The 24,517-nt window shown below is 42.9% G+C and overlaps 1 protein-coding gene across 6 annotated transcripts in view; it reads right to left on the minus strand.

The window, feature by feature from the left end:
- MSI2 (musashi RNA binding protein 2) overlaps positions 1-23,819 on the minus strand; it is a 756,883-nt gene extending 733,064 nt beyond the window's left edge. For 3 of the 6 annotated variants that reach the window (XM_033922616.1, XM_033922615.1, XM_033922617.1), the window contains exons 1-5: positions 23,505-23,819; positions 23,163-23,203; positions 22,759-22,840; positions 22,225-22,309; positions 17,687-17,728 (exon numbers count right to left, since the gene is read on the minus strand). In XM_033922616.1, the coding sequence (XP_033778507.1) occupies positions 17,687-17,728; positions 22,225-22,309; positions 22,759-22,840; positions 23,163-23,203; positions 23,505-23,566 (312 nt within the window). In that variant the 5' untranslated portion in view covers positions 23,567-23,819. The remainder of the gene's footprint in view (positions 1-17,686; positions 17,729-22,224; positions 22,310-22,758; positions 22,841-23,162; positions 23,204-23,504) is intronic. The other 3 variants (XM_033922618.1, XM_033922620.1, XM_033922619.1) reach the window with 3 other exon arrangements.
- Between the last annotated feature and the right edge of the window lie 698 nt (positions 23,820-24,517).

Here is a 24,517-nt window from a genome sequence, read left to right on the forward strand (position 1 = left end):
TTTGCACATATCACACTCATTAGGTACCAAAATCAAAGTGTGGTAAGTGCAAAGCCTGTGCAGTGCTGGGGGCAAGAGTCATCAAAGTCTTATGGTTAGTTTACTGGGCACCACGTAATGCCCAGACTGTGTTAAATGTGTTGGTAGATGGTATGGATGGACCCCATTATCTGTTAATGCATTTAACATGGGCCCCAAACCATGCAAAAAATCTCACTCAAGGAGATGCACCCCCAATTGACAGTTCCCACTCCAAACAAAAGCCTCACTCTCCAAGTGCATATTTTACACACAAAACCCCTCCACCTCCTCCATATTCACGGGCTTAGGACTCACGACTTTGGTTATTCGCTTCAGCCTCCCAGACCTCTCTATACCTTACTTGTATTGGAAAAAATGGTCCCAGTACTTGGCAACTAAACTTTAATGCCAAGAAATGTAAAGTAATGGACCTTGGGAGCAGAAATCCATGCAAAACATACACCTTGAACTGTGAAAACTTAAGAACTACTGCAGAAAGGGACTTGGGAGTTCTCATCCGGGAAGATTTGAAAGCTGCTAATCAGGTGGAGAAAGTTTCAGCAAAGACCAGACAAATGCTGGGTTGCATCAGAAGGAAGCTTTATCAGCTGAAAGCCGGAAGTCATACTACCGTTATACAGATCCATGGTGAGACCTCACCTGGAGTACTGTGTTCAATTTTGGAGGCCACATTATCAAAAGGATATGAAGAGAATGGAGTCGATACAGAGAATGGCCACTAGGATGGTCTCAGGATTTAAAGACATCCCATATGAAGAACGCCTGATCAGACTGCGCTTATATTCTCTCGAGGTGCGCAGAGAAAGGGGGGACATGATAGAAGCATTTAAATACATCAAGGGTCACATCAAGTGAAGGAGGAAATCTTTTCTCTAAAGGGTCCCACGGCGACAAGAGGGCATCCACTAAAACTTAAGGGAGGAAGATTTCATGGTGACACCAGGAAATATTCTTCACGAACGGGTGATTGATCAATGGAATGATCTTCCACGCCAGGTGATCGAGGCCAGTAGCGTGCTCGACTTCAAAAGTCGATGAGATAAACAGGTGGGAGTACTACAGAGTTATGCTCAAACGATAGATACTCCAGGGAAGAAGGGTTCTTGAGTAGGCAGACTAGTTGGGAGGGAGGGTTCTTGAGTGGGCAGACTTGTTTGGGCCGTAGGCCCTTTTCTGCCGTCATATTCTATGTTTCTATGTTTACTTTAAAAGCCTTGTGGTTTAACAGTGAAGCAGGACAGGAGCGATCGTTCCTTTGCTCCTGCCCCCTGCAGAGCCGTGAACCAAACTGGCTGCCATGAGCTCCCATTGCAGTCTTGCGAGACCACAGAAACTCATGGCAGCCATTTTTTTTTATCACTGCTCTGCATGGGGCAGGAGTGTAGAAAGATCGCTCCTGTCCCCCCGCTTCACTACTAGACCACCAGGCTTTATGTTCAAATCTGTTTTATTGTGAATGTGATAAAAACAAAGAGCAAGAAATATAACAAGAACAAAGGGAATCAACATCCACCAATACACAATTTTCAGAAACAGATCAAGAAGCATAGACCCACCAGGCTTTAAAAGTAAGGTGTAGATGAGGTCTGAGAGGTGGGAGGTTTGTGGGAGTGGATCAAAATCAGCCCCAAAGTCATTCACGTGCCGGCTTTGCACCTAACCCCGTGAATATAGAGGAAGGAGTGTATTCCCTCCAGCATCTAATGGGATATCCCTGGTGGTCTAGCATCCAAGGCATGAGTTCTCCTTTACCACTCCTGCCCCACTGCCTGACCAGGTTCAAAATGGCAGCTATGACCCTAGTGTTAGTCTCGCTACCATTAGGGGATCAATCTGCCAAAAAGGGCAGCTGCTTTTTATTTGATAGACTGAATCCTAGCAATAGAACTGCAAAATCTCCACTAGGGGTCACAGCTGTCATTTTGAACCTGGTCAGCAATGTGGAAGGCTTGAAAAGGGAATTGCTCTTGTCCAAAACGCTACATAACCTGCTAGGTGCTGGGGAGTTGTCAGGGTATGTATGTTGATTTGTGCCGTGGCCATAGTTACTGCTGCAAGTAGTGAAGCTGCAATTAATGGGCACCTATTAGATGTCTGTTTGATTAGACTGTAAGCTCTACTAAGCAGGGACTGTCTCTTGAATGTATTATTGTACAGTGTACATCTAGCAGCGCTATATAAATGATTAGTAGTAGCAGGTGACGTACAGTGTACCCGCAATATTGATAGCCTCAACCATGTACAGTATCCTAGCTGGCTTTTAGCATGTGGTAATCTTAATGCAAGTCATGCTATTGTAAAACCTGAACTGATCACTACTGCAATCTGGCATTTTATGTCTTCATTTGCAGCTACCTGGGGGGGGGAGGGTAGTTCTTGTATTTTTCAGAACCCTCTACTTGGTCCAGCAAATGCAATAATGGTTCGTCTCCAGGGGCTGCACATAGTATAGATCACTCCTAAATCTGATTAATATGGACCGTATAGGTGTCCCTATAGTAATGGCCAGAAATCCCTCCCTATCCATGGGTGTATGACTACTGTCCACCATGACCTAGGGACCAGGTCTAACCTAGAAATCAAATACAAGCTCTCTGCGTAGTAGCATGCAACTCTGCCACAAAGCCTCCTCAAAAATGCAACTTTAAAAAAAAAAAGCTTTTTAAATTTGTAACCCTCCATATCCTTAAGGTCACTCTTGTAAGTCTAATGGATCAAGGTGCTGCCATCAGACAATGTAATGAATAATAATAACAATAATAATAACAACAGTTTATATACCGCAATACTGTTAAGTTCTATGCGGTTTACAACAGATTAAATGAGGTAAATTGATTGAATTTAAGAGGGGAGAAGAGGAGAGTTAATAGGACCGGAAATGCGTTGTTGAGGAGAAAGAGATTAACAGGACAGAGGAAACACTATGGAGGAGAAAGAAGATGAGTGGGTCAGTTGTCTAGATACTTTAGGAACAGTTGAGTTTTTAGATGTTTTCTGAATTCCTCATAAGTAGTGGGCGAAAGCAGTTGATCTAGGTCTTTACCCCACAATGCTGCTTGATGTGAAAGAAGAGAAATGAAGAGAAATGCAAAATCTCAATTTCCATCAATAACTGTGGGAATGATAAATACCTTTTTTTTTTACCATTTTTATTAATTCAGTGCCCACCTCCCTATTGGTGAATTTCAGGTTGTCCTGCTGACAGAGGGCCAGATTCTCCAATATCTCTGGTAAAATCCAACAGGTCACTGTAGCGGCCGAAAATGTAATGAGTCAAAAAAGATGAGTCATTCTGGAAGAACCACGCATGCAAATGAGGTTTGCGGAGGGTTGCCAAATTTACATGAGATGAGTCACTGGTGATAACGATCAGCACATGCGCAGAATAGTCCATGGAAAGAGACAAGGGAGGATAGGAGGGGCATGAACTACCAGCAACGCTAAGTTGTTGTGTTAATCATAGGCCTGCCAGCGCTACTGGATGGAAGGGAAAAGAGGGGAGGTGCGATTGTCGGCTTCAACAAACACATATAAGACGCGTGCCTCTAATACATACCACTCGATATGTGTGCTGAGATTTTTTTTTTCCCCATCCACTATATTACTATAAATTTATGTGAATAGTGTGTCTTTTAAATTTTTTGCATGAACCACAGCCAGAAATGCACTTTTCACAGTACTGCCCCCCTCCAGACCAGCTGGTAATTTTTGGTCGTTAAAAGCCGATGCTTTGCTTGGAAAATAACTCGGCGATGATAGAGAATCGCTCAGAGTGCTCATTTAAATATTAATGAGCCCATTTTCCTATCATTTTAATAGTAACGACCTCACTGTACTGCATTTGCATGGCAGAGTTGGAGGCTGATAGGAAGCTCAGAAAAGACCATGGTGAGCCGTTCTGAAAAATCGAGTGGAAGCTAAACCGGTCGGAACCTGTTTTGTGACTATCGTGGTAAGTTTTGAGAATCCAGCCCAGAGTGGAAAAAGGAGAAAAAGGACTCCATCCATGCTAGATCTCTCTGTGCTACCAGTGAACTAGCCGAGGTCAACTTTGCAGCAGTTATCACCTTTCCCCACCCCCCCACCCCTCTCTCTCCCACCCAAAAAATTATCACCTTCACTACATCACCCAGAAACAAATCCTAGCCCAGACCTATCCTTTCTGAAAGAGTTTGGGAGGAGGAGGTTATACCTTTTTGTTTTAAAAGCACACCAATCTGTTGCCAAGAAATCAAAACAGAAGCCTTAAAGCAAACACATGCTGTGGAAGCCTCCACTAGCTCATACTGCCATCACTGGTTAAAAATCAAAAATAAGGAAAATACAAGTTTCCCAGTACTGCTTTACCTCGACAACCACGCTTTAGCATGATAATTCGATTGGGTTCCTGTCAGAAGTGTACACATTGGGGCCTTCTTATCCCTCCACACTCCACCCCTCTATGCAGAACAGCATGTGTTTTGTATCCAGCCCTGCTATTAAAGAAAGCCACAGCCGAGGGGCACTTAGGATTTTACTGGGTCGTGGCATCCTAACAGGCCTGCATAAAACAAGGAAAGCCTCCGCCCATTCAGAAGGGTTAATATCACATTCGACCCCTTAGCTCTTTGGACATGCTCAAGTTCTGCAGGAAGGGGGGTTTCTGCTCAGTAACCAAGTTGTACAATCATGGCAAGTTACGGCCTGCCAAGCCAGGTAACACAGAGTCCAACAGGAGGGACTCAGGTGCTTCAAATGAGAAGCCATTAGCCAAGAATAATCTTAAAGATGTGCCTGGCAGGCGAAGTGGAAAGTTTATGAATATATAAAAAGGGAGGGGGAGGAAGAAGTATTTTCATCCACACACACACACCCCAGAGACCAGTATATGCCACCAAGGTAACTAAATAAGCATCTGCTGATGTAATCTCTTGCCTGGCTTACTATCATTCACCGTCACAGTACAGAGCCCAAAGCAGAAAGGAGCATCGAGGTTATAAGAGGGAGCTGTGAAGGTCAACGGGTAAACTGAAATATCTAGAGGAAAACTTCACTTACAAAACACAAACAGGACTGGAATGGGGCTGCGGAGAAAAGCAGCTCAATTCCCCTTCACCCTACCACAAAAAAAAACCCACATACACAAAACAAAATTACAGCACATAAAAATAGCAAGAGTAGATCTTCACAGTCAGGTAGAATATAGATCACAAAATTACAACCTTCCAAAACTTTTTTTTTTTGGGGGGGAGGGGGGTTCACCGCAACATATTGTTCTCAGTCCTCTGTATCCCCTTCCCTGCTACCCCTTTCCATGTCACTTCTCAATCTCTCTGCTTCTTCCAGCCCTTTCCACTTTGCATCTTCATTCTTTTGATAAGGGTTATTTTGTTCCTCACCCCTTATCCCATTCATATTTCTCCATCATACCATTCCAACTTTCTTTCTGATATCTCAGTCCTACTCAGTCATCTTTCTCTTACCACTCACAAAATCACCTGTTACCACTTTCCCATACCACCTCCCATCTCTCCCATTTTCTTTATGCTCCCCTCCCTCTCTAAGGCCCCCCTCTGCCTTCACTCTTTCACCATCCCAAGACCCTCTCCTATTTATCCTTCCTCTGTGTGTCCTCGGTCTCTCAACCTAGTACGGACATGCTCTATTGGCCAGGAACCACCTAGCTATTAGGCTCATTTGCACTGACCCAGGCTGGGGTGTGCAGCGAACAGTACAAAACCTACAAACACACCACCACATGGTATAGTTGTGCCCTGTGTGACCTACCCACTGTCCCCCCCTCCCCCTACACACATACACTGCCTGCGTCGAAACCGCCACTGAGAGGAGACAACAGATTGGGGCCAGTTTTTTGCCCCTTCCAAATTTGCAGCCTGTGCCACACAGCCCTTGATACAGTGCACGGCACAGACATTCAACTCAATATCTCTATTAATCAACAAGAAATCTGTTCTGGGTTTATAGGGCACTTCTATTTAACAAATTTATTATGTACCAAAACCTGTGCCCAACAGAAGTATTTCTATAAAGAAAAGGGCTATTAGGTAATGAAAACATTTAAACCAGAACTTTCCTCTTCTCTACGCAGGCAATACATTTTATTAACTGCTATTAATCTCTATAAACCCTCAGCATACCCTATTTAAAATGTAACTGTACATCAATTTAAACACTGAGAATTTACTGTTCAGCTGGGGGGAAAAAAACAGAGATGCTCAATTCAAAATCTTTAATTCTGCAGGCTTTAACTGCTAATTAAAAAAAACTGGTCAAAACAGTTTTGTTTTTTTTATTTATAAGATGCATTATAGAATATTATGACAGCGCTTTTATTAAATCTGTTCTCTATTGCAGTTAATTTCCCTTCAACATTGTGTTGTATGTTCTTCCCGACATAAGCCCCTTGTAGATTAATCCCAACTGCAACAGCAGAGAAGGGAGCCACACAGGTCCCACGTCACCCACATGAATCAGGCTAAGAGGTTCATTTTAAATGTAGGCCATCGACAAGAGCAACCATTCCTGAGAGACAATCCTCCTCCTGCTGCTCTTAACTGTTTCTTCTTTTTTTTCTAAACGTTTATTAAAAGAAAATGTTCACTTTTTATTGAAAGTACAAAATGCTCCCTTTTTTTTCATCTTTTTCTCTACCCAGAGGATACTCATCATCTGGTCTCATTGCTTAAAATAAGTTTTTTGATTACAAGCCCCCAAGTCGTATTGCAGCACTTTGGTAGGGGGGGGAGGGGGAACATGTGCCTACTGTGAGGGACTTCAATAAAACAGCGCCTAAAGAGAGGTACCAGGATGATCTGTGATAAGCTAGTATTCTGTAAAGCACTGGTTCCCAACCCTGTCCTGCGGAACCTCCAGATATCCCTCATGAATATGCATGAGAGAGATTTGCATACCTGCCACTTCCACTATATGCAAATCTCTTTCATGCATATTCATGAGGGATATCTGGAAAACCCCCAGGACAGGGTTGGGAACCAGTGCTGTAAAGGGCACTTTGCACAGAACACCAGCTTAGTATCAGTGGCATAAGTAAGGAGGGACAGACAGCCCCAGGTACGGGCACCTCTCCCTCTGCTCCTTTTCACCCTTCTCCCGCTTCGTGCCTACTTTCCTCTAGCTTATCGGCAAAACGAGCAGCAGATTCAACCTGCTGCTTGCGCCGGCCTCGGCTCTCCCTTTTACGTCACTTCCTGGTCGCGAGAGAGCCGCGGTCCCTGGTCAGAGGGAGAGCAGGGGCCGGCCCAGGCAGCAAGTTGGAGATGCTGCTTGCGCCGGGGGAAGTTAAAGAGGTACGGGGGGAAAGGGACGGGTATACGCGGTGGGAGGGTACAACCGCTTAGGGCTCCTTTTACAAAGGCGCGCTAGCGGAGTTAACGCACGCGACTTTTCATCACGCACTAACCCCCGCGCTGGCCAAAAACTACCGCCTGCTCAAGAGGAGGTGGTAGTGGCTATTGCGTCCGGCGGTTTAGCGCACGCTATTACGCACTTTAAACCGCTACCATGCCTTAGTAAAAGGAGCCCTTAGTGTTCATTTTGCATCTTATCTTTTTTTTTTTTTTTTTTAATAATTTATATTCCTACAATTCTATGCAGATTACAAATTATTCAGGCAGGCTCTCGTTCTATCTAATGTACCTGGGGTAATGGGGATTAAGTAACTTGCCCAGGATTCGAACCCACAACCTGAAGGTGCCGAGGCTGTAGCTCTAACCACTGCACCACACCTAATTTTTGGTGCAAGCATTTACACCTGTCATAGGATGGTGTAAATACTCGTGCCCCAACTAATTGGGGATTGGGACTTGTACACGGCCTTTTAGGTGTGCAAACGCAGGTATTCTATAACGTCATGTCTAAAGTCTGGGAATGGCCCTGACCATGGCTCATCCTCTTTGGATTAGCAAACTGTGAAATTTAGGCATGCATGTTTTAGAATAGGATGTAGGGCAGATCTGAAAAACTCCTAATTATTGCCAATTATATGCTAGTTAACTCCAATAATTGATTTCTTATTACCTACTAGCTAGCAACATAAATCTATTTCAAAACTGTGCACCCAATTTTGAGAAACATACAGAATTCAGGAGTGTCTGCACAGGCAGCTTACAAAAATGCAAACGCATCAAGATTAGTGGCGTAGCTAGGACTGAATGAGCCCTGGGCATAAAAATTAAGATAGGCCCCTCTTATAACGCCATCTCTTCCAAGGGGTAAGGGGAAGAAGAGGAAGAATCCCTTAAGAGTTCCAGTAAACAAATTCTGAAAAATGCACACACATTCAAGACCTATGTATATAGAAAACCTATCACAGTAATAGAAATAGAAACATAAGATATCAGAGATGCACATTTCCAAAGCTGATATATTTACAATTTAATAAATTCTGAAAAAAACAAACAAACCCAACAACATTAACATTTTCTACCTTGATTGTCTGGTCATTGCTTTGGTCCCAGTGTTTTATTTCTACTTTTCTCTGTTTTCTCTCTTTCCAAGGTCTCCTGTCGTTTTGACATTTCTTCTCTATGTCTATTATCCTTTTTTCTTCTCTGTCTTTATCCACCCTGTCCAGTATCTCCCTCTAGCTCACTGTCCCTACCCTCACTCTATGTTCAGCAATTGTCCTCTTTGTGTCCATATATTTCTTCTATATTCAGCATCTCTCCTCTTTGTTCCTTCCTTGGTCTGCATTTCCTCTCTGTGTTCCTATCCCTCACCATGACCAGCTTCCTTTCCTCCTGCATTCCTACCATGGTCCAACTTCTCTCCCCACCCCGCCCCCACTTCCAAATCCAACATTTTTCCTTCTTTCTCCCTCCCCTTTGTTCCAGATCTCTCACACTCCTTCCCTCTGCTTCTCCCATCCAACTGCTTCTCCCCATCCAACATCTCTCCCCCTCCCCTTTGCTTTCAGGTCTCTCTCTCTCTCTGCTCACCCTCCAGGCCCAACATTTCTTCCCTTTCCCCCCCTTTGCACCAGGTCTCTATCCCCTCCCCCACCTGAGTCAGGCATATCTATAACCCCCATTCATTTTCTCTCCCTATCTCTGAAAATGCCTGGCCTCTCTATCTTCTTCCCCGCATGGGCCTGACATCTGTCTGCTACCCTTCCAGTCCTCACCACACATGTGGATTGCTGGCAGAAGCAGCAATTCAAACAGACTGCTTCTGCCTAGACCCACTTGGACCTTTTCAACGCCATGACTCACCTTTATGATGTAACTTCATGTAGGTAGGTTGTGGCACAGGAAAGCCCCAGGCAGAGGCTGCCTGTTTCAATCACTGCCTCTGCTAGCAATCTACATGTATTTTGAGGACTACGAAGGGGGAAGTGAAAAAAAAATCAACGAGACATTGAACCCATGGGCGGGCTGGGCGGTTGTTAAGAGAGAAACAGATGGACAAATGAATAGATAGACAGACAGACAGAATTCAACACTACAGATAGCCCCTAGTATTGTGCATTTCACTATGCTTGCTCAATTGCAGCTATATACCTGATCAAGACTTATCCACAACAATGCAAAAACTATATACCATAGGGCTGTTACAGAAATTCTACAGGCTACTCCTCCCCCCATCGCAATTCTTCAACCAGTAAAAGTAGCAGAAAATTAGCTCATCCATCTGCATGACATCTCAGCTGACATCATGTTTGCATAAGCCAATAAGATACTGGACATTCCAGCCTAGTGGTGAAAGAACCAGAAGAAAGAAAGGCATGACCTATTTTGTCTTAATTTACTGTTTTGAAAATCAGAGAACAAACAAGCAGTGTGGTGTACATCTATCAGCAAAACAGAAATTAAAATACACAATCAATAAAAAAAATTTAAAAAACAGCCAAGATATTGTGTCAGAAACATTCAAATGCAAGAATTTTATTTTTGTTTTTACAGCTGCAGCAATAACCCAAGTGCATGCTTTGCCGATTATCATAAGCCTCAGCTATAAAAAAACACACTCATTATTCACTTCCTAATAGCAGAAATTCATACATATTACATTAGACATCTCGACACTAAATGATACGTAATTATGAACAGCACCGTCAATCCTCGTCACCGCAGAAAAGAATTATAAACGAGAAACAAAGCAAAATTATAACTGTGCTATACAGATATACCTTTTTAAAGATTACTGAAATTAGATTTAAAAATCCTCTACAAGAATTTTGAGAATACTACAGTTTGTTTTCACCTTAACATTACACTTCCATCTGCTTCAGGCATGTACCACTTTAAGAAAAACACCCTACACAAAGCCTGAACTTAATCTGAAAGCTTAATCCAAGACCATAAGAACTTAATCCTGGAACCATAACAACTTATCCCTTTGTCTCTCCTAATTAACCTCACCCACAGCTTCAGACCCTAAGGAGCTTTGGAAAGGCTTAACATATTCCATCAAAACCTCACATGTACACATAATGGAGTACAGAAGTAACCCATTTACGTACTAAAGTGTTTTTACTAGGGACCGATTTACTAAAGTGCGTTAAGCAGTGGGCACAATTATCAGGCAGGCATTACAGTCAGCATGCACTAATTTGCATGTTAACTGCATGCTTTGGTGGGGGGTGGGAACAGGACAGGTTATGCATGGAGAATGGGTGTGGACTACACACTGCAGTTAGTACCATGCGCCATTACTTGTATAGGAAGCATTAAGTATATCTGTGCTAACTGTGAAAATCATTTTTCACGGTGGTAACTGCAGAGGACATGCTGGTTACAGCCTTGCAGGTAACTGCAGTCTTTCCACTTAACATGCACACGAAGAAGTTACAGGAAAATATTTTTAAAACCAATAGGAGGAAATATTTTTTTCACTCAGAGAATAGTTAAGCTCTGGAATGTGCTGCCAGAGGATGTGGTAACAGCAGTCAACGTAGATGGGTTTAAAAAAGGTTTGGACAAGTTCCTGGAGGAAAAGTCCAGTCTGCTGTTGATACAAACATGGGGGAAGCCAACGCTTGCCCTGAGATCAGTAGTATGGAATGTTACTACTATTTGGGTTTCTGCCAGGTATTTGTGATCTGGATTGGTCACTGTGAAAACTAACACGATTTACATGGAAATACCGTCAAAACAAACAGGAGGAAATATTTTTTGTCACCCAACATACAGTTAAGCTCTAGAACTTGTTGCCAGAAGATGTGGTAGCAGTGGTTAGCATATCTGGGTTTAAAAAAAGGTTTAGACAAGTTTCTGGAGGAAAAAAATCCATAGTCTGCTATTGAGATAAGACATGGGGTAAGCCACTATTTGCTCGGGATCGGTTGCATGGAATGTTGCTATTTGGGTTTTTGCCAGGTACTTGTGACCTGGATTGGCCACTGTGGAAACAGGATACTGGGCCCCTGTATGGCTATTCTTACAGTCATGATTTTAGTAAAAGGGGCTATAATTGAACCTATTATATAAAGAACTTATGCAGTGCAACCATCTATCAAAGCAACTAAAATGAGGTGCTTGCACGAACTTCAGCCAAAAAGCTGCTGTATGGGCACATATCTCTGAGCGCAGCAAGGATGTACATCACTTCCATTAAGTTACACATACCCATATTTTTGGGACTATAAGTCACTCCCGAGTGTGGAGGATTAGCTTAATGCTCAGTACAACGTTCAAGGACCAGTTAAAAGCCCACCTTTTCGAGTGTGCTTTCGACTCTTAACTCCTCTCACTTTGGGTTCTGCATCCCCAATCCTATATCTCTGTCTGTCCAAGTTAGACTGTAAGCTCTTCCAAGCAGGGACAGTCTATAACAGGGGTGTCCAACCTGCGGCCCAAGGGCCGCAGGTTGCCCTGTGAAGATATTTTGTGCGGTCCCAGTCAAGGACGATACAGTGTTTTCCTCGGCTGCCCTCGGATGTTTACCGTCTTGCCGGCTCCCTCCTCTGTCTTGCTGCAGCGTTTGCACGTTTGTGTGGCCCCAGAAAGATTTTTTTCGTGCCAATGAGGCCCAGGGAAGTCAAAAGGTTGGACACCCCTGGTCTATAATGTCAGAATGTACAGTACTGCATATGCATTTTAGCGCTATAAGTGATTGGCAGTAGTAGTACAATGGCTTGGGAACCTGGTGAACCGGATTCAGTTCCCACTGCAGCTCCTTAGGACTCTGGGAAAATCATTTAACCCTCCAGTGCCCCAGGTACAAATAAGCACCTGTATATAATATGTAAATTGCTTTGATTGTACCACATAAACGTGGTATAGCAAGTCTAATCCTCCATAAGTGGTAGGGCTGGAAAATAGGCAAAAGTTTTGGAATTTCAATATATTGGTCACCCTTGTGGTTGATAATAATAATAATAATAATTTTATTCTTATATACCGCCATACCCATCGAGTTCTAGGCGGTTCACAACAATTACATTAGGATCCGCATTGACATGCCGATTTACAACAATTTATTAGATTTACAACACCTTTAGCCGAACTTGGCTGATGAAGAAGGAAGTGGGTAGAAAAGAGGGAAGAAAGCGTTCAATAAGGTGGGAAATGGACCAAACGTGGGGCCAGGTAATGCCGGAAGGGGTGCGTTACGGGTCTTATTTGCTGAATAGGTAAGTTTTGAGTGTTTTTCTGAAGTCGAGGTAAGTGGGGGCCTCGAGAATCATTTGGGCAATCCATGGGTTCATCTTGGCTGCTTGGAAGGCGAAGGTTTTGTCTAGGAATCTTTTGAGATGACAGAGCTTTAGCGAGGGGTAGGTGAACAGTTGAATTCTGCGGGATTTCTTGTTGGTGCAGTAAAGGTTAAAGAGGGGATTGATGTATCTTGGCGAGAGGCCATTTACAGATTTGTAGCAGAAGCATGCGAACTTGAAAAGCACTCTGGATTCGAAAGGCAGCCAGTGAAGTTGGGTGCTCATACATGGATATACATGGTTGAAGTGAAAGAATAAAGAAAAAAAAATCATATACGGTAAGTCGCATCTGTAAAAACCCCCAATTTATAATCCAAAAAATACAGCAAATAGGAGCCATGCGTAGGTCATGTTCCTGTTCCACCCCTTGTAAATATGCACTATGAGGCCCTTTTGCTAAGCTGCATTCAGTGCTAACACATGCCTAATACAGCTTAAAATAAGGCATCACGAGATGTGCTTCCACGTCTTACGTAAAGGCCAAATAGCGAAAACTAATTATATACTAAATATTTTAATTTTAGTTTTTGAGGGACATGACCATGCGCTAATTTGTTAGCGCAAGAATACTGTGTGAGCCCTTACTGCCTACAAAATGGGGGTAGTAAGGGGCTGATTCTACAAACGGTGCCTAACTTGTGGGTGCTGGTCGGCGCGATTATGAATCAACCACATAGCACCATTTACAGAATCATGCATAGCGGTGCCAAAGCAGGCGTAGGCATCATTAACCCCCCCTCTTTTACTAAGGCGCGTTAGCCGATTTAGCGTGCACTAAACGCTAATGCGTCCATAGAATATAATGGACGCATTAGCATTTAGCGCGCGCTAAAATCGTCTAGTGCGCCTTAGTAAAAAGGACCCTTAAGTGTCCCAGTGGTAGGTGCCATCCCATTAGGCCAGGGTTTTCCTGGCCTAATTTACTGGCGCTTAACATAGACACCTAGAGACAGCTAAGTGAACCACGCCTATTCTACGCCCCTAACAAGCTTACTTTTCAAGTAGGTATCGTTAGGTGTGTGTAACATAAATTAGTTTTTACATTTTTTTAAGTGATTTTTAATGGAATGGTCAATTACCATATCAATTAAAAACAATTATCTTTAGAATTATGGAATGAACTTCCTTTAATTTTGAATGTCCCAGTCCTTCTGTAAATATTTAAAAACTTTTCTATTTGCTAAACATTTTGAAAATTAATCTCCTTGCAATTTTAGCATATCTTTATTAATTACTGTTAACCGTGTCGAGCTTCCTCTGGTTGATGACCCGGTATATAAAGCTAAGTTTTAGGGATCCTTTTATCAAGCCGAGCTAGCGGTGTTAACACGTGCTACGTTTCATCACGCGTTAACCCCTGCGCTGGCCTAAAAACTACCACCTGCTCAAGGGAGGCGTTAGCGACTAGCGCGGTCGGCGGTTTAGCGCGCAGTATTACGCCCATTAAAGCAGTAGCGTGGCTTGATAAGGAGCCCTTAGTTTAGTTACGGAATACAGTTAGGCGTCACTAGGCGTCTCTGATTAGGGTACTTCTGTGATAAAATTCTTCAAGGGCCACACACAAAATTAGTGCATGGCCATTAATCAAAAAAAAAAAAAAAAAAAAGCAGCCTTTTTTTTAAGGTGCGGTAAAAACAGCCTCAGCCTTTGTCACAGCTTAGTAAAAGGACCCCTGTGTAAATAGTCACTGGCCACAAATTATTGGTGGACACAGTTTGTATGAATTTTGCAGTAAGTTTATTCAATCACATCCTATCCTGTAGCTGGAAATGTGGAAGCTGCTGCCTTGAATGCTGCCCATAAAAAAAAACAACAACCACCCCAGAATAAGTGTCCAGAGCAGAACCTCTGGTTTATTTGTATTTTTTAAATACATAATTTGCACCTGCAAATGTGTCTGGGCATCCTCAACCACTGGTCTCTTTTCAAAACCTACCTTAAGAGCTTTTTTTTTTTGGGGGGGGAGGGTTATTTTTGCATTTCCCTCCTGTCCCCTTCCTAGTATAACACCGCCAGAGATCAACATCCTTTTCCCCCTTCATTTTTATAAGATGTTCCAATAAAAAACTGAATCGCGAAAGACGAAAACATGCCAAAAGCCTGGACTAAAAAATACAAACAAAATCAGGTCACCTGAGGTTGAGTGCAAAGACGGGTTAGCAGCCTGTCTCTTTGGCATGAACACTCTCTCTCAATCCATATGTACAGAGCACACAACGGCTGGCTGGCAAGTATACAATACAGGCAACCAAGGTGAGTAGGCCAAGGGATTAGCCTTGCTTCCCATACACCCCTTCAGCACCTGCTGTTTCTTAGTGGATTTGTTATCCGCCTATTGCAAGTCTCAAGTCCTTTAATATAGACACATTGCAAAAGTCATGCTGCAAGGAAGACTGCTGCAAAGCTAAGCTGATGTGCCTTTATTTGTCAGCCTTCCTCCACCCCTCAACTTTAATTCAGGAAACGCAACAGTTCCCACACTGCAGTGGGATTGTAAGAAACCTGAAACCGGCATATCATGCCCAAGGCAAATACACCCGGCAGGCCCAACTTAGGATCTCATTTACTTGTTGGGTTTTTTCCATGCATTCAAAATGGGAGAAGCCTTAGTAAATCAGATTCTTACGCAAACGTTTTTTCCAGAGAAAAGTACCAATGATCGAAAAATATTAAAATAAGTAAAAAAAGAGGCATCAGATCCTGGGGCTGCCACCTATTTTATGTCTGAATGTTTTAATTAAGGAAAGACAAAAGCATATAACCCTGCTCAAAACCACAAGCGATTACCAAATCTCACAATAAAAAGGAGCCATTGATAAACATTTTAGTAAACAACTCTTCGTGGAATTTTATTCTACACCCTCCCGTTTCCCTCTTCCCCTCCCTATATGAATCTCCATTCAAGTTCAGGGGTTTGGACTTATGCCCTATCTTTCCTCGGTGACCCATCAAATGCGCAAAGGACAATTCCGCCCTGACATTTGCACGCAGGACAAATCTGCGCACTGAATGGGAGGTGATCTGACAATTGCGCCCCGACAGGATACTATTTTATCTTTTTGAGGGTTACAAAGTAACCCTCTTTTTTGAGGTGGGTGGGAAGGGGACCCTGGGACCCCCCCACTATGCTTCAAACATTCACTTCCTATCTAGTGTTAGGGTTAGGTTGGATATCTGGAAGGCCCTGATTTGCTCAGACCCCTCAGGCCCCGTCCCTTGGGGGCCTTCCAGATATCATTGACGGGCCTCATTTGTCGTGCGCAGATTTGTCGATGTACCCTTTCCCCAGTCTCCACCATCACTCTTCCTCTCCTTCTTCTAGTTATCCCCCTTTCACTTCCCCCCCACACCCATTCCCCAGCTCAGGGACTCAATCAGTGCTTTACAGGTCACCTAGCTCCTATGGAGTCCCTGACTCCCTACAGTTTATTCAGGACCAAACTATGTGTTTTCAGTGTGTGTGTATGTATATATAGTTCTCCCAAACTTACTTGTGCAGTCATCTCATTTAAAAGAAAAGCATATTGCTCAAGACATTCTGGAGCGGAAACTTGCAGGTAACTGTCTGCCTACACCCCAGAAACAATACCACATCCATAAGGACCAGCTCCATTTAAAGGTATTTTGTGACTTCCCCCCTCCCCCCAAAAAAAATATCAGAGCATCAATAGACAAAAATGTAGACAGGTTAGTTCTTACAGAATAAAAAATAACTCAAATAAATGAAAACGATTGTAAGAGATGAAAAATCCTTAAACAGAAAATACTAATTTCAACCCCAGCAGCTTCCCTTAATAAGCTGACGATTCCCTGGACATTACATAATCATGGCAAAATCCTTCTTATCACACACTGTTCTAGCCAGAAACTCAGCTTAATACATCCTGCCCCCTTCTGTCCTCTCTGTAACCTTCAGTACAATGACTGCTCTCTTCCTGCTCTTTAAAGAAATTAATTTTCAAACACATACTTTAAAAAACAGGAGGAAAAGAAGAAGAAATACTTTAATTCTTTTTAAGCAAACCAATGAACCTCCTCAGACTTTTTGTCAGCAGTGATCCTGCCCATAATTTGCCATTTATCAGTGCGAGACACAACTGTACTCTCATTTGGAAGAATGAATCCTGAGCCACCCAGCTATTCCAATAAGAAAGTCTTAACTCTTCCAGAAGTGTTCAACCCTTGATCACAGCTGTGACACAGGTGCAGAAAGACCTTGTCTTAAACTATGTTTCAGATTTTAAGAACTAAAATACAGTCTGCTGGGCGTTAAAAGGTTAAAGGGCAAGGAGTGACCCACTTCTCACCAGGACCATTTTCAAAGCCTGCTCGTCTATGACTGTGGATCAACAGGTCACATCCCCAAACCCACAAAGGGAAATCACTTCCTGGAAAAAGCTTAGCAACATATCCAAATGTGCACCAGAGCTTTAGGAAACCAAGGTCTAAAAATATTTGTTAAAGCACAGACAAATTGACCCTGGATTTGAGCTTTAAAATCTGCCCCCAAAGCAAAGATTATCTACAAATAGTGTGCAAGCCAGCCACAGAATATATGCAGTGGTGATCTTTTTTGTGAGATTTACAACCTGGAACTTTCTGGTACTGATCCAGAACATTTCTGAACTTGTTTTCTTCTTTCTGTTACAGCTGGAATGGAAAAAGCAACACCCACCGGACCCAACACTTTTTTTTCCCTCACAGAAAATCATCATTGAATATATTCTTCTGCTTTCAGACTCATACAGTTCCAAGCAGCAAGAGAGTTAAACTCAGAAACAGGCGATGCTAACCAACCCTCCAGGAGATGTAGAACCATATGCCGATGGCCTAAGACTTCATGTGTGGCAGCCTTTAAAAGCTTCCGTTTGCCAAGTCCACCCCCCTCCTTCCCATCATTCGAAACCTAAACCGCCTGGCAACAAATCATCTCTGTGTGCCGAAAAATCTATTACTGATTCTCCTACTTACCTTGGGCTGTGCTCGTCTGGGAAACGCAACTTTAGGGTCAATCTGAGGGAATGAAAGAAAAACAAAACAAAACACAGAGAGAAGAATCAAATAGAATACTTCTTTGTAAAGGATCACATTATCAATCACTCATTTCTCAGGCTTAACATACAGCACTCAGAAGCTACTGGAGACAGCAGAAAGTTTTCAAGACTAGACAAAAAGGGCAGGGAGAGGTACCAACTAAAATATACTTTAAAAAAAAATAAATAAATGACACCTCTGGTCTACCACACTGGTAGGCATGGGTTGTGTTACAAGAGGTATAGGCCCTCAAAGCTAAAACCAACCACTGATGCACGGGAGTGGTAACAATTGTATCACAGAATCTTACCCTGGAAGATCTGCTCAGAGGAAATCCTGCGCTCCCGAGAGAGGTGGTGGAGAGTAAAACTGTGACTGAGTTCAAAGAAGCGTGGGATGAACACAGTAGATTTAGAATCAGAAAATAATATTAAATATTGAACTAAGGCCAGATACTGGGCAGACTTGCACGGTCTGTGTCTGTGTATGGCCGTTTGGTGGAGGATGGGCAGGGGAGGGCTTCAATGGCTGGGAGAGTGTAGATGGGCTGGAGTAAGTCTTAACAGAGATTTCGGCATTTGGAACCCAAGCATAGTACCGGGTAAAGCTTTGGATTCTTGCCCAGAAATAGCTAATAAGAAAAAAAAAAAAAAAATTTAAATTGAATCAGGTTGGGCAGACTGGATGGACCATTCGGGTCTTTATCTGCCGTCATCTACTATGTTACTATATGTTACCACTCCATTCTGCTCAAAAGTGGCAGGTGGCAAACTCCTAGAGCACTTCACCTGCGCTTTTCTTTTGCCCATATTCCACATAATATCTTGCTGGAAAGATAAATGGCTCAAAAAAAAAAAAGTATGAACAATGGCAGAAATCTCTGTTTTAAACACAGCCTGCCAGTGAATAGACCAATTATTCAGTTCACTAGCCTCTGGCTCTCTCCTTCTGCACTGGGGTGCGAGAGATCCCTGAAAGGCTGAAACTGGGGGGGGGAAAAAAAATCTTAGACAAACAAAAGAGAGAATTCCCTGAATGGACTGATTAAAAAAAAAGTGTCATTTACACAAAAAATGACAAATTCTAACTTAGCTGTAGCTTTAGGAAGGCCAAACTACCTTATGTGTGCCTTTTAAAATAGAACAGATCCACTTTGTTGCAACATTTTCCGTTTTTCTTTTATTTGTGGAATTTGATCACTGTAGCTCTAATTAATCCGATCTGATCCACTCATGCAGCGCACACAGGGGTATAAAAAGTTTGAGAAATCAGGTTTCAAAAATTCAGCTGCTCTGTATAACATTAAAACCGCTGCTCTCTCTCCATAGCTACTTCACACCCCATGCTTCTGCATAAGAATACAATAGCAAAAGTTTCAAATATTCCATTTTCAACGTTCCATAAGCCCAGAAGTTCCAAAACTATAAAACTTCTCAACAAAAACACTGCCTAAAGACGTTTACCACTAAAGCCAAGCCAGTGTTTTTGCTTAATCATTTCTTTGGTGTTCTCTTTGTTTTAAGGAAACCTGAGAATTGTTTCAAAACTCTGCTTCCTTTGCCTCATCCACAAGTTCTAAGAATGAACTTTTCCACTCCTGCAGGAAGGCAGAAAACCAGAGTCTTTCACAAACAGTCAAGATATATTTTCACTGCAATTTCTTCCAAAATATGCTTAAGATGTCAGGGGCAGTTTTAGATGTGATTGGCTGCTGGGGGGGGGGGGAAATTAGGAAGTTAGAGGGAAAAACACACCTGCAGAAAAAATAAAAAAGCTGTTTGAAGTGATTGAGCAGTGCCATAATTTGCCAATGGGAAGGAAAGCAAAAATATTGGTCAACTAGGGCCTTGTATATTGTATCAGCCAATTCAAATCTTTAAAGCCGTACACTATTTTTATTATCCCATTACCAAGTTAATTCGTCAACACTGGCTTCAAAGTGCTGTATTGTTCAACTATACATGATGCCTGAGAAATGAGTGACTGTCCACAACTTACTGAGAACTAGTGACATAAAATCCTTTTACAGGGTATCTAAAACAACTACCCCCTATATACAGTTTACACAATCTACAAATATGATCAAGGCTGGCTAGACTCTGCTCTACCAGAAAAGTACAGAAGTGTGGATTTTTCATCTGTTTCACCGGATGCAGTTAGGAGATGCACAAGAGCAACTTGCGTGTGTTATTTCGCTTATGTTTTCAAGTTTAACAGGGGTTTGGTTCCTTTCTTTGGTAAAGTATACATTAATTAAAATTTTTTAAAAAATCAAATTTCTGGAAAATTAAGTAGTATGAGAAGACTAAGTTGGAGAGGGGATTTTGAAGCATGTTCTTAGAATGGCATGATGGTATTTTTAAAAATTGCGCAGCCTAGTTCTGGGAGAAAATCCCACTTGAAAAGCATATTACACAGCCACCTGGCTTAACAAATCAAATCCATACCTTCTGTACCCCCTGTTAACTATTAAAAAAGAAAAATCGGTCTACAAAAAGAAAATTAGTCAAGTTAGATATAGTTCTACATACTGTAGCTACAAATTTTCTAGATAATGACTAGAGTGCTATATCTGATGTGCACGGACCATTACCTAAAAAGCTTTTAACCCAAGTGTAACAAGCACGCCGTTTCCTTGTGAATACTCGACCGATCTGTGTCCTGCACTGAACGTTGAAACAAAGTCAAATGGCAGGATACACTAAGGATCAAATCGCTAACAACACGTCTGTAGGAAGAATGACAGAGTAAAAGCGCACATCTGAGAGCTTCTGCCACCCACCCTGCCCCACCTTAAAAAAAAAAAAATCCTGTTCCTTTAATTAAAAAGGCAAAAGAAATCGACAACTTCCAAAAATAAAAAGGAGGGGGGTGGTGAGGGAGGGGTTTACATCAAATGCTCTATTTGCTATGTGACAAAAACTTTAATGATTAGGGGAGCTGCTTTAAAAACAGCCCATGATGGCTCTCCCCCACCCCCGCAACATTTTTCTTTCTGTGTGTACCATCCATTCTGTGTGTACCAGCCCTCATGTAGTTCAGACCAAGGGCAGTTTGCTCAAGTTCTACAACAAAGATCTGGAAAGTCATTCTCACCTAAATAGTTTTATTCTGAGCCAATTGTTATCTCTCTCTGTATCTGATAAGGTCCCCCCCCAAAAAAAAATGTAATAAAATGAATAAGGAATGTAAACACCTTACATTATATGTTCAGACAGGCCTAGCTAAATTCATTATGGAACAATGAAAAAAAATAAATAAAGTCCACCATTTTCAGCAGTAAAGGCAGCTATATACCTGGAAAATGTCCCTATTACAGCACCCCACCCTCACCCTGGATCCTTATGTCACCCTTTAATTTCTTATTTTATTTACTTCACCTTGCATGACAAAACATATTACTAAAATGCAACATGCAGGCCAAAAACCTATCACATATTAATGAAATCCCCCCCTTTAAAAAGACTAAATGCATACCAGAAAAAGCAGTGGTATTAAAACACATATCAAACATTTATATACGTAAAAGATGAAGTTCAACAAAATAAGCAAAGGGAAGGGTTGCAATTAGACACAGTACCAATAGTAGAGTAACCTCTTCCAGAAACCTTTTCATGGGTTTGCTAAGGTTTAATTGTAACCAAGGAACACAAACAAACAAACAAAAAAAACCAAAAAACTTTCAGAATAACTTCGCACATCTTGGATGTGGGGGTGGGCAACCATGGGCCAGCTACCATTCTGGATCACATACTGGAAATAGTGTAAGATGAATTTAAAGTGGTCCAAAATTAGTAAATTTAATCCATTAAAGGCCACTGTTCAAGATCATAGAGGTGGTGTTGTAAAATCTTTGAAAATAACTCTGCACTATATATGTACCCTTTGTAAGTTACAGGTCTTTCTTAGCAGTTGACTTTATGAATTCAGGGAATGGGGAGGAGGAAGAGGGGAACCCAGGTTTAAAAGCCTTAATCTGAAAGTTAAAAGACAGGAAATCACTACTTAAAATCCAGCTCAGTGTGAAACTCAAACAAAATGTATATGCATGTAGCATCAGAACCTGCACTTGAACGGAAATCTTTCTTCCTATCCCAATGCGGGCTCTGAAGTGCTAAGACCACATTACACCAGCTGTGCCACTTTTGTCAGCAAGCATGTGGACAATCCAGCTCAACAACCCCAAGATTAGATTAGCATTATTTGTTTTTAATGCCCATCGAAGCACAAAAAACCCAACCTCTGAGAAATGAAAGAAATAAACTTAACACCATAATGACTTGGAGGTCAGGCCAGGGTTAATAGTTTCATCTTACTTGTAAAATCTGAGCAATATTTAACAACTAATCAGTATTATCTATAGTTATTGCAAAATCTAAGGCTTTCCTTATGCAGTCTAAAGAAGTGCTGGCCCTTTAAATCTGGCTGTCACAGACATAACATGGGAAGAAAAAAAGACATCAACAAAAACATACCGTCTTGGAATCTAATTCGTGATGAGGCTGAGCTAATACTTTATCTACACTTGCAGGATCTGCAAACGTAACAAAACCGAAGCCTCTGAAATGAGACAAAAATCACAAGAAAGAACAATGAATTACAAGAGATCGGAGCAAAAATGGAATTAAATAAAAACATTTGTTTTCGTAATTATAGACAAATTCAACTTGGGCAACGTTTGGAAGTCTCGTTTGTAACGTTCAACACTGCTGGAGAGGTTTAAGGCTTGTCGAGAGAGAGAGAAAATAGCAAGAAAACCATTGCCGAAAGTGATCGCCAGGCACCGGTCGTTTTTTGGGAGGAGGTGGGGGCCACAAGAGGTGAAAAATAAACAAGGAGACCTGAGTTAATCGTGACAGTTTATGTCAAAATTTAGCACAAAAAAAAAAGACGGGGGAGGCGGGCATTAAGGTGTAGGCACACTTCAACTAAAAATAAAACACTCAAGAGGGAGCAAAAAAAGCCTAGCAGAACTTTTCTATGAAAATAAATTATTCAGCCGTTATTACCTGGAGCGCTTTGTAGTTGGATCTCTCATGACCATACATTCTCTGATTTCTCCAAATTTGCAAAAATAGTCTCTAAGGCTATCTGTAGAAAGAGAAGGCAGAAAACAAAACAAAAAAAGGCAAACAGAATTTGGGATGACTTCACAGAAGCATGCAATCCTACATCCATTGATATTTTTTTTCTAGAGATGAAGTAGTGCTTTCTTTTGGATTTTTTAAGGAACAAAAATAGCACTAGGGGTCGAATAGAGGACTCGAAAAGGACTGCTATTCCGGGGGGGGGGGGGGGAAGAGAGAAGAGATAACCTTGTGCGAAGTCGGGGAACGAGAGATTGTCATCGACAGAGGAAAGTGATCGGATCTTTAACAAAGAGCCATAAAGAGCCCTCCAATCTCTGCCTTACCTGGTGAGGTCTGCCAGCTCAGGCCGCCAATAAACATTTTACTAGAAGAAGGAAACATAACAGAAGTAAGCACAGATGTCAGATCGGCCATTTTGACGTGTAACTTACAAAAGCTAAAAGGAAGAGAGAGAGAAGCCGAGGGAGAGAACTGCTAGTGCGGAGAGAGGGGGTGGGGGAGGCAAACAAAGGTGCAACTAGCACGCCGGAAGAATGCAAGAAAACGGGATGCATACATGCATAGATGCAACAGTCGCTTCCTCCCCCCCCCCCCGGAAAGAAGTTCCCCCTTCTGTTCCCGAGTAAATGCTGCGCGGGGGCTGTTTAAAAGCGATCGGAACTTACCCCGGGTCGTGTTGCGAGTCGTTCGGGCTTCCAGAGGTGGCTTGGCTACCGTCCGCCTCCATATCTAACCCCCAACTACAGGCAGTAAGTAGCGAACACGCTGACACACACACACACACGCGCGCGCGCGCGCGTACACACAGGGAGGGAGGGAGGAAGCGCACAGAGCCGGGGACAGAAGCCCGTCACACGTGGGATCAGCTCGGAGCTCAGCTCAACCCGCCGCTACCGCCGCCGCTGCCCCTCCCCCTCCCGGGCCCAGGCCGGCCGGCGCGCGCTAGCTCTCTCTTGCTGTGGGAGGGGGAAGAGAAGGGGTGGGACCGAGTCTGACGCTACCACGGTCAGGTCCCCGCCCCCTGGCGTCATGCGTGGGCGTGTCCGCCCCGCCTCCTTCTGCTTAGTTCGCTCGGCTCGAGGTCTAGCTGTCCGAAGGTGGGAGCTTGATCCCCAGCGATGGAGTCCGTAACGGAGCTCTGATCCTATGGGGCGGGGTGAGTGGTTGCTTTCTCTGCGTTCCCCTCCGCAGGCGAAACTTTGCCCGGATCCAGCGAGGATTCGAGGAAGGAGGAAACTCCCGACCGGGGTGCAAAGGCTGCAAATGGCAGGCTCGTCCCCTTCACCTCCATCTCTCACGGACTCGGCGAAGATCGCGATCCGCCGCCTCCCTGTAGTTTCGTTCGGCATCTGTCCCGGGACTCAGTTGGGACAGGCATTTGTGCGTCTGAAAGAAGGGGAGAAGTATCTGCTGCGTACCGTGATTCAAACTATGCCATGTGGCCTGGATAAGCCTTGAGAGCCCCGCTCCTCTACCACACCCTTCCCCTATCGGCAACAGCGTTTCTAGAGCTCGATTTGGTCTATTCATTTTATTTTCTGCTTTAATGTTATACATTTTCCCTCAACTACAGATGTACTACAATGTAAGTGATTTTCTGTGCCCCTCCCTAAACTCATAAACCCTGGAAATGCGCACACTACCCCGAGATATGAACAGGATCACCGTCCTGCACCCT

This window comes from Geotrypetes seraphini, chromosome 15 (genome assembly GCF_902459505.1).
Source record: "Geotrypetes seraphini chromosome 15, aGeoSer1.1, whole genome shotgun sequence".
Classification (NCBI taxonomy): Eukaryota; Metazoa; Chordata; class Amphibia; order Gymnophiona; family Dermophiidae; genus Geotrypetes; species Geotrypetes seraphini.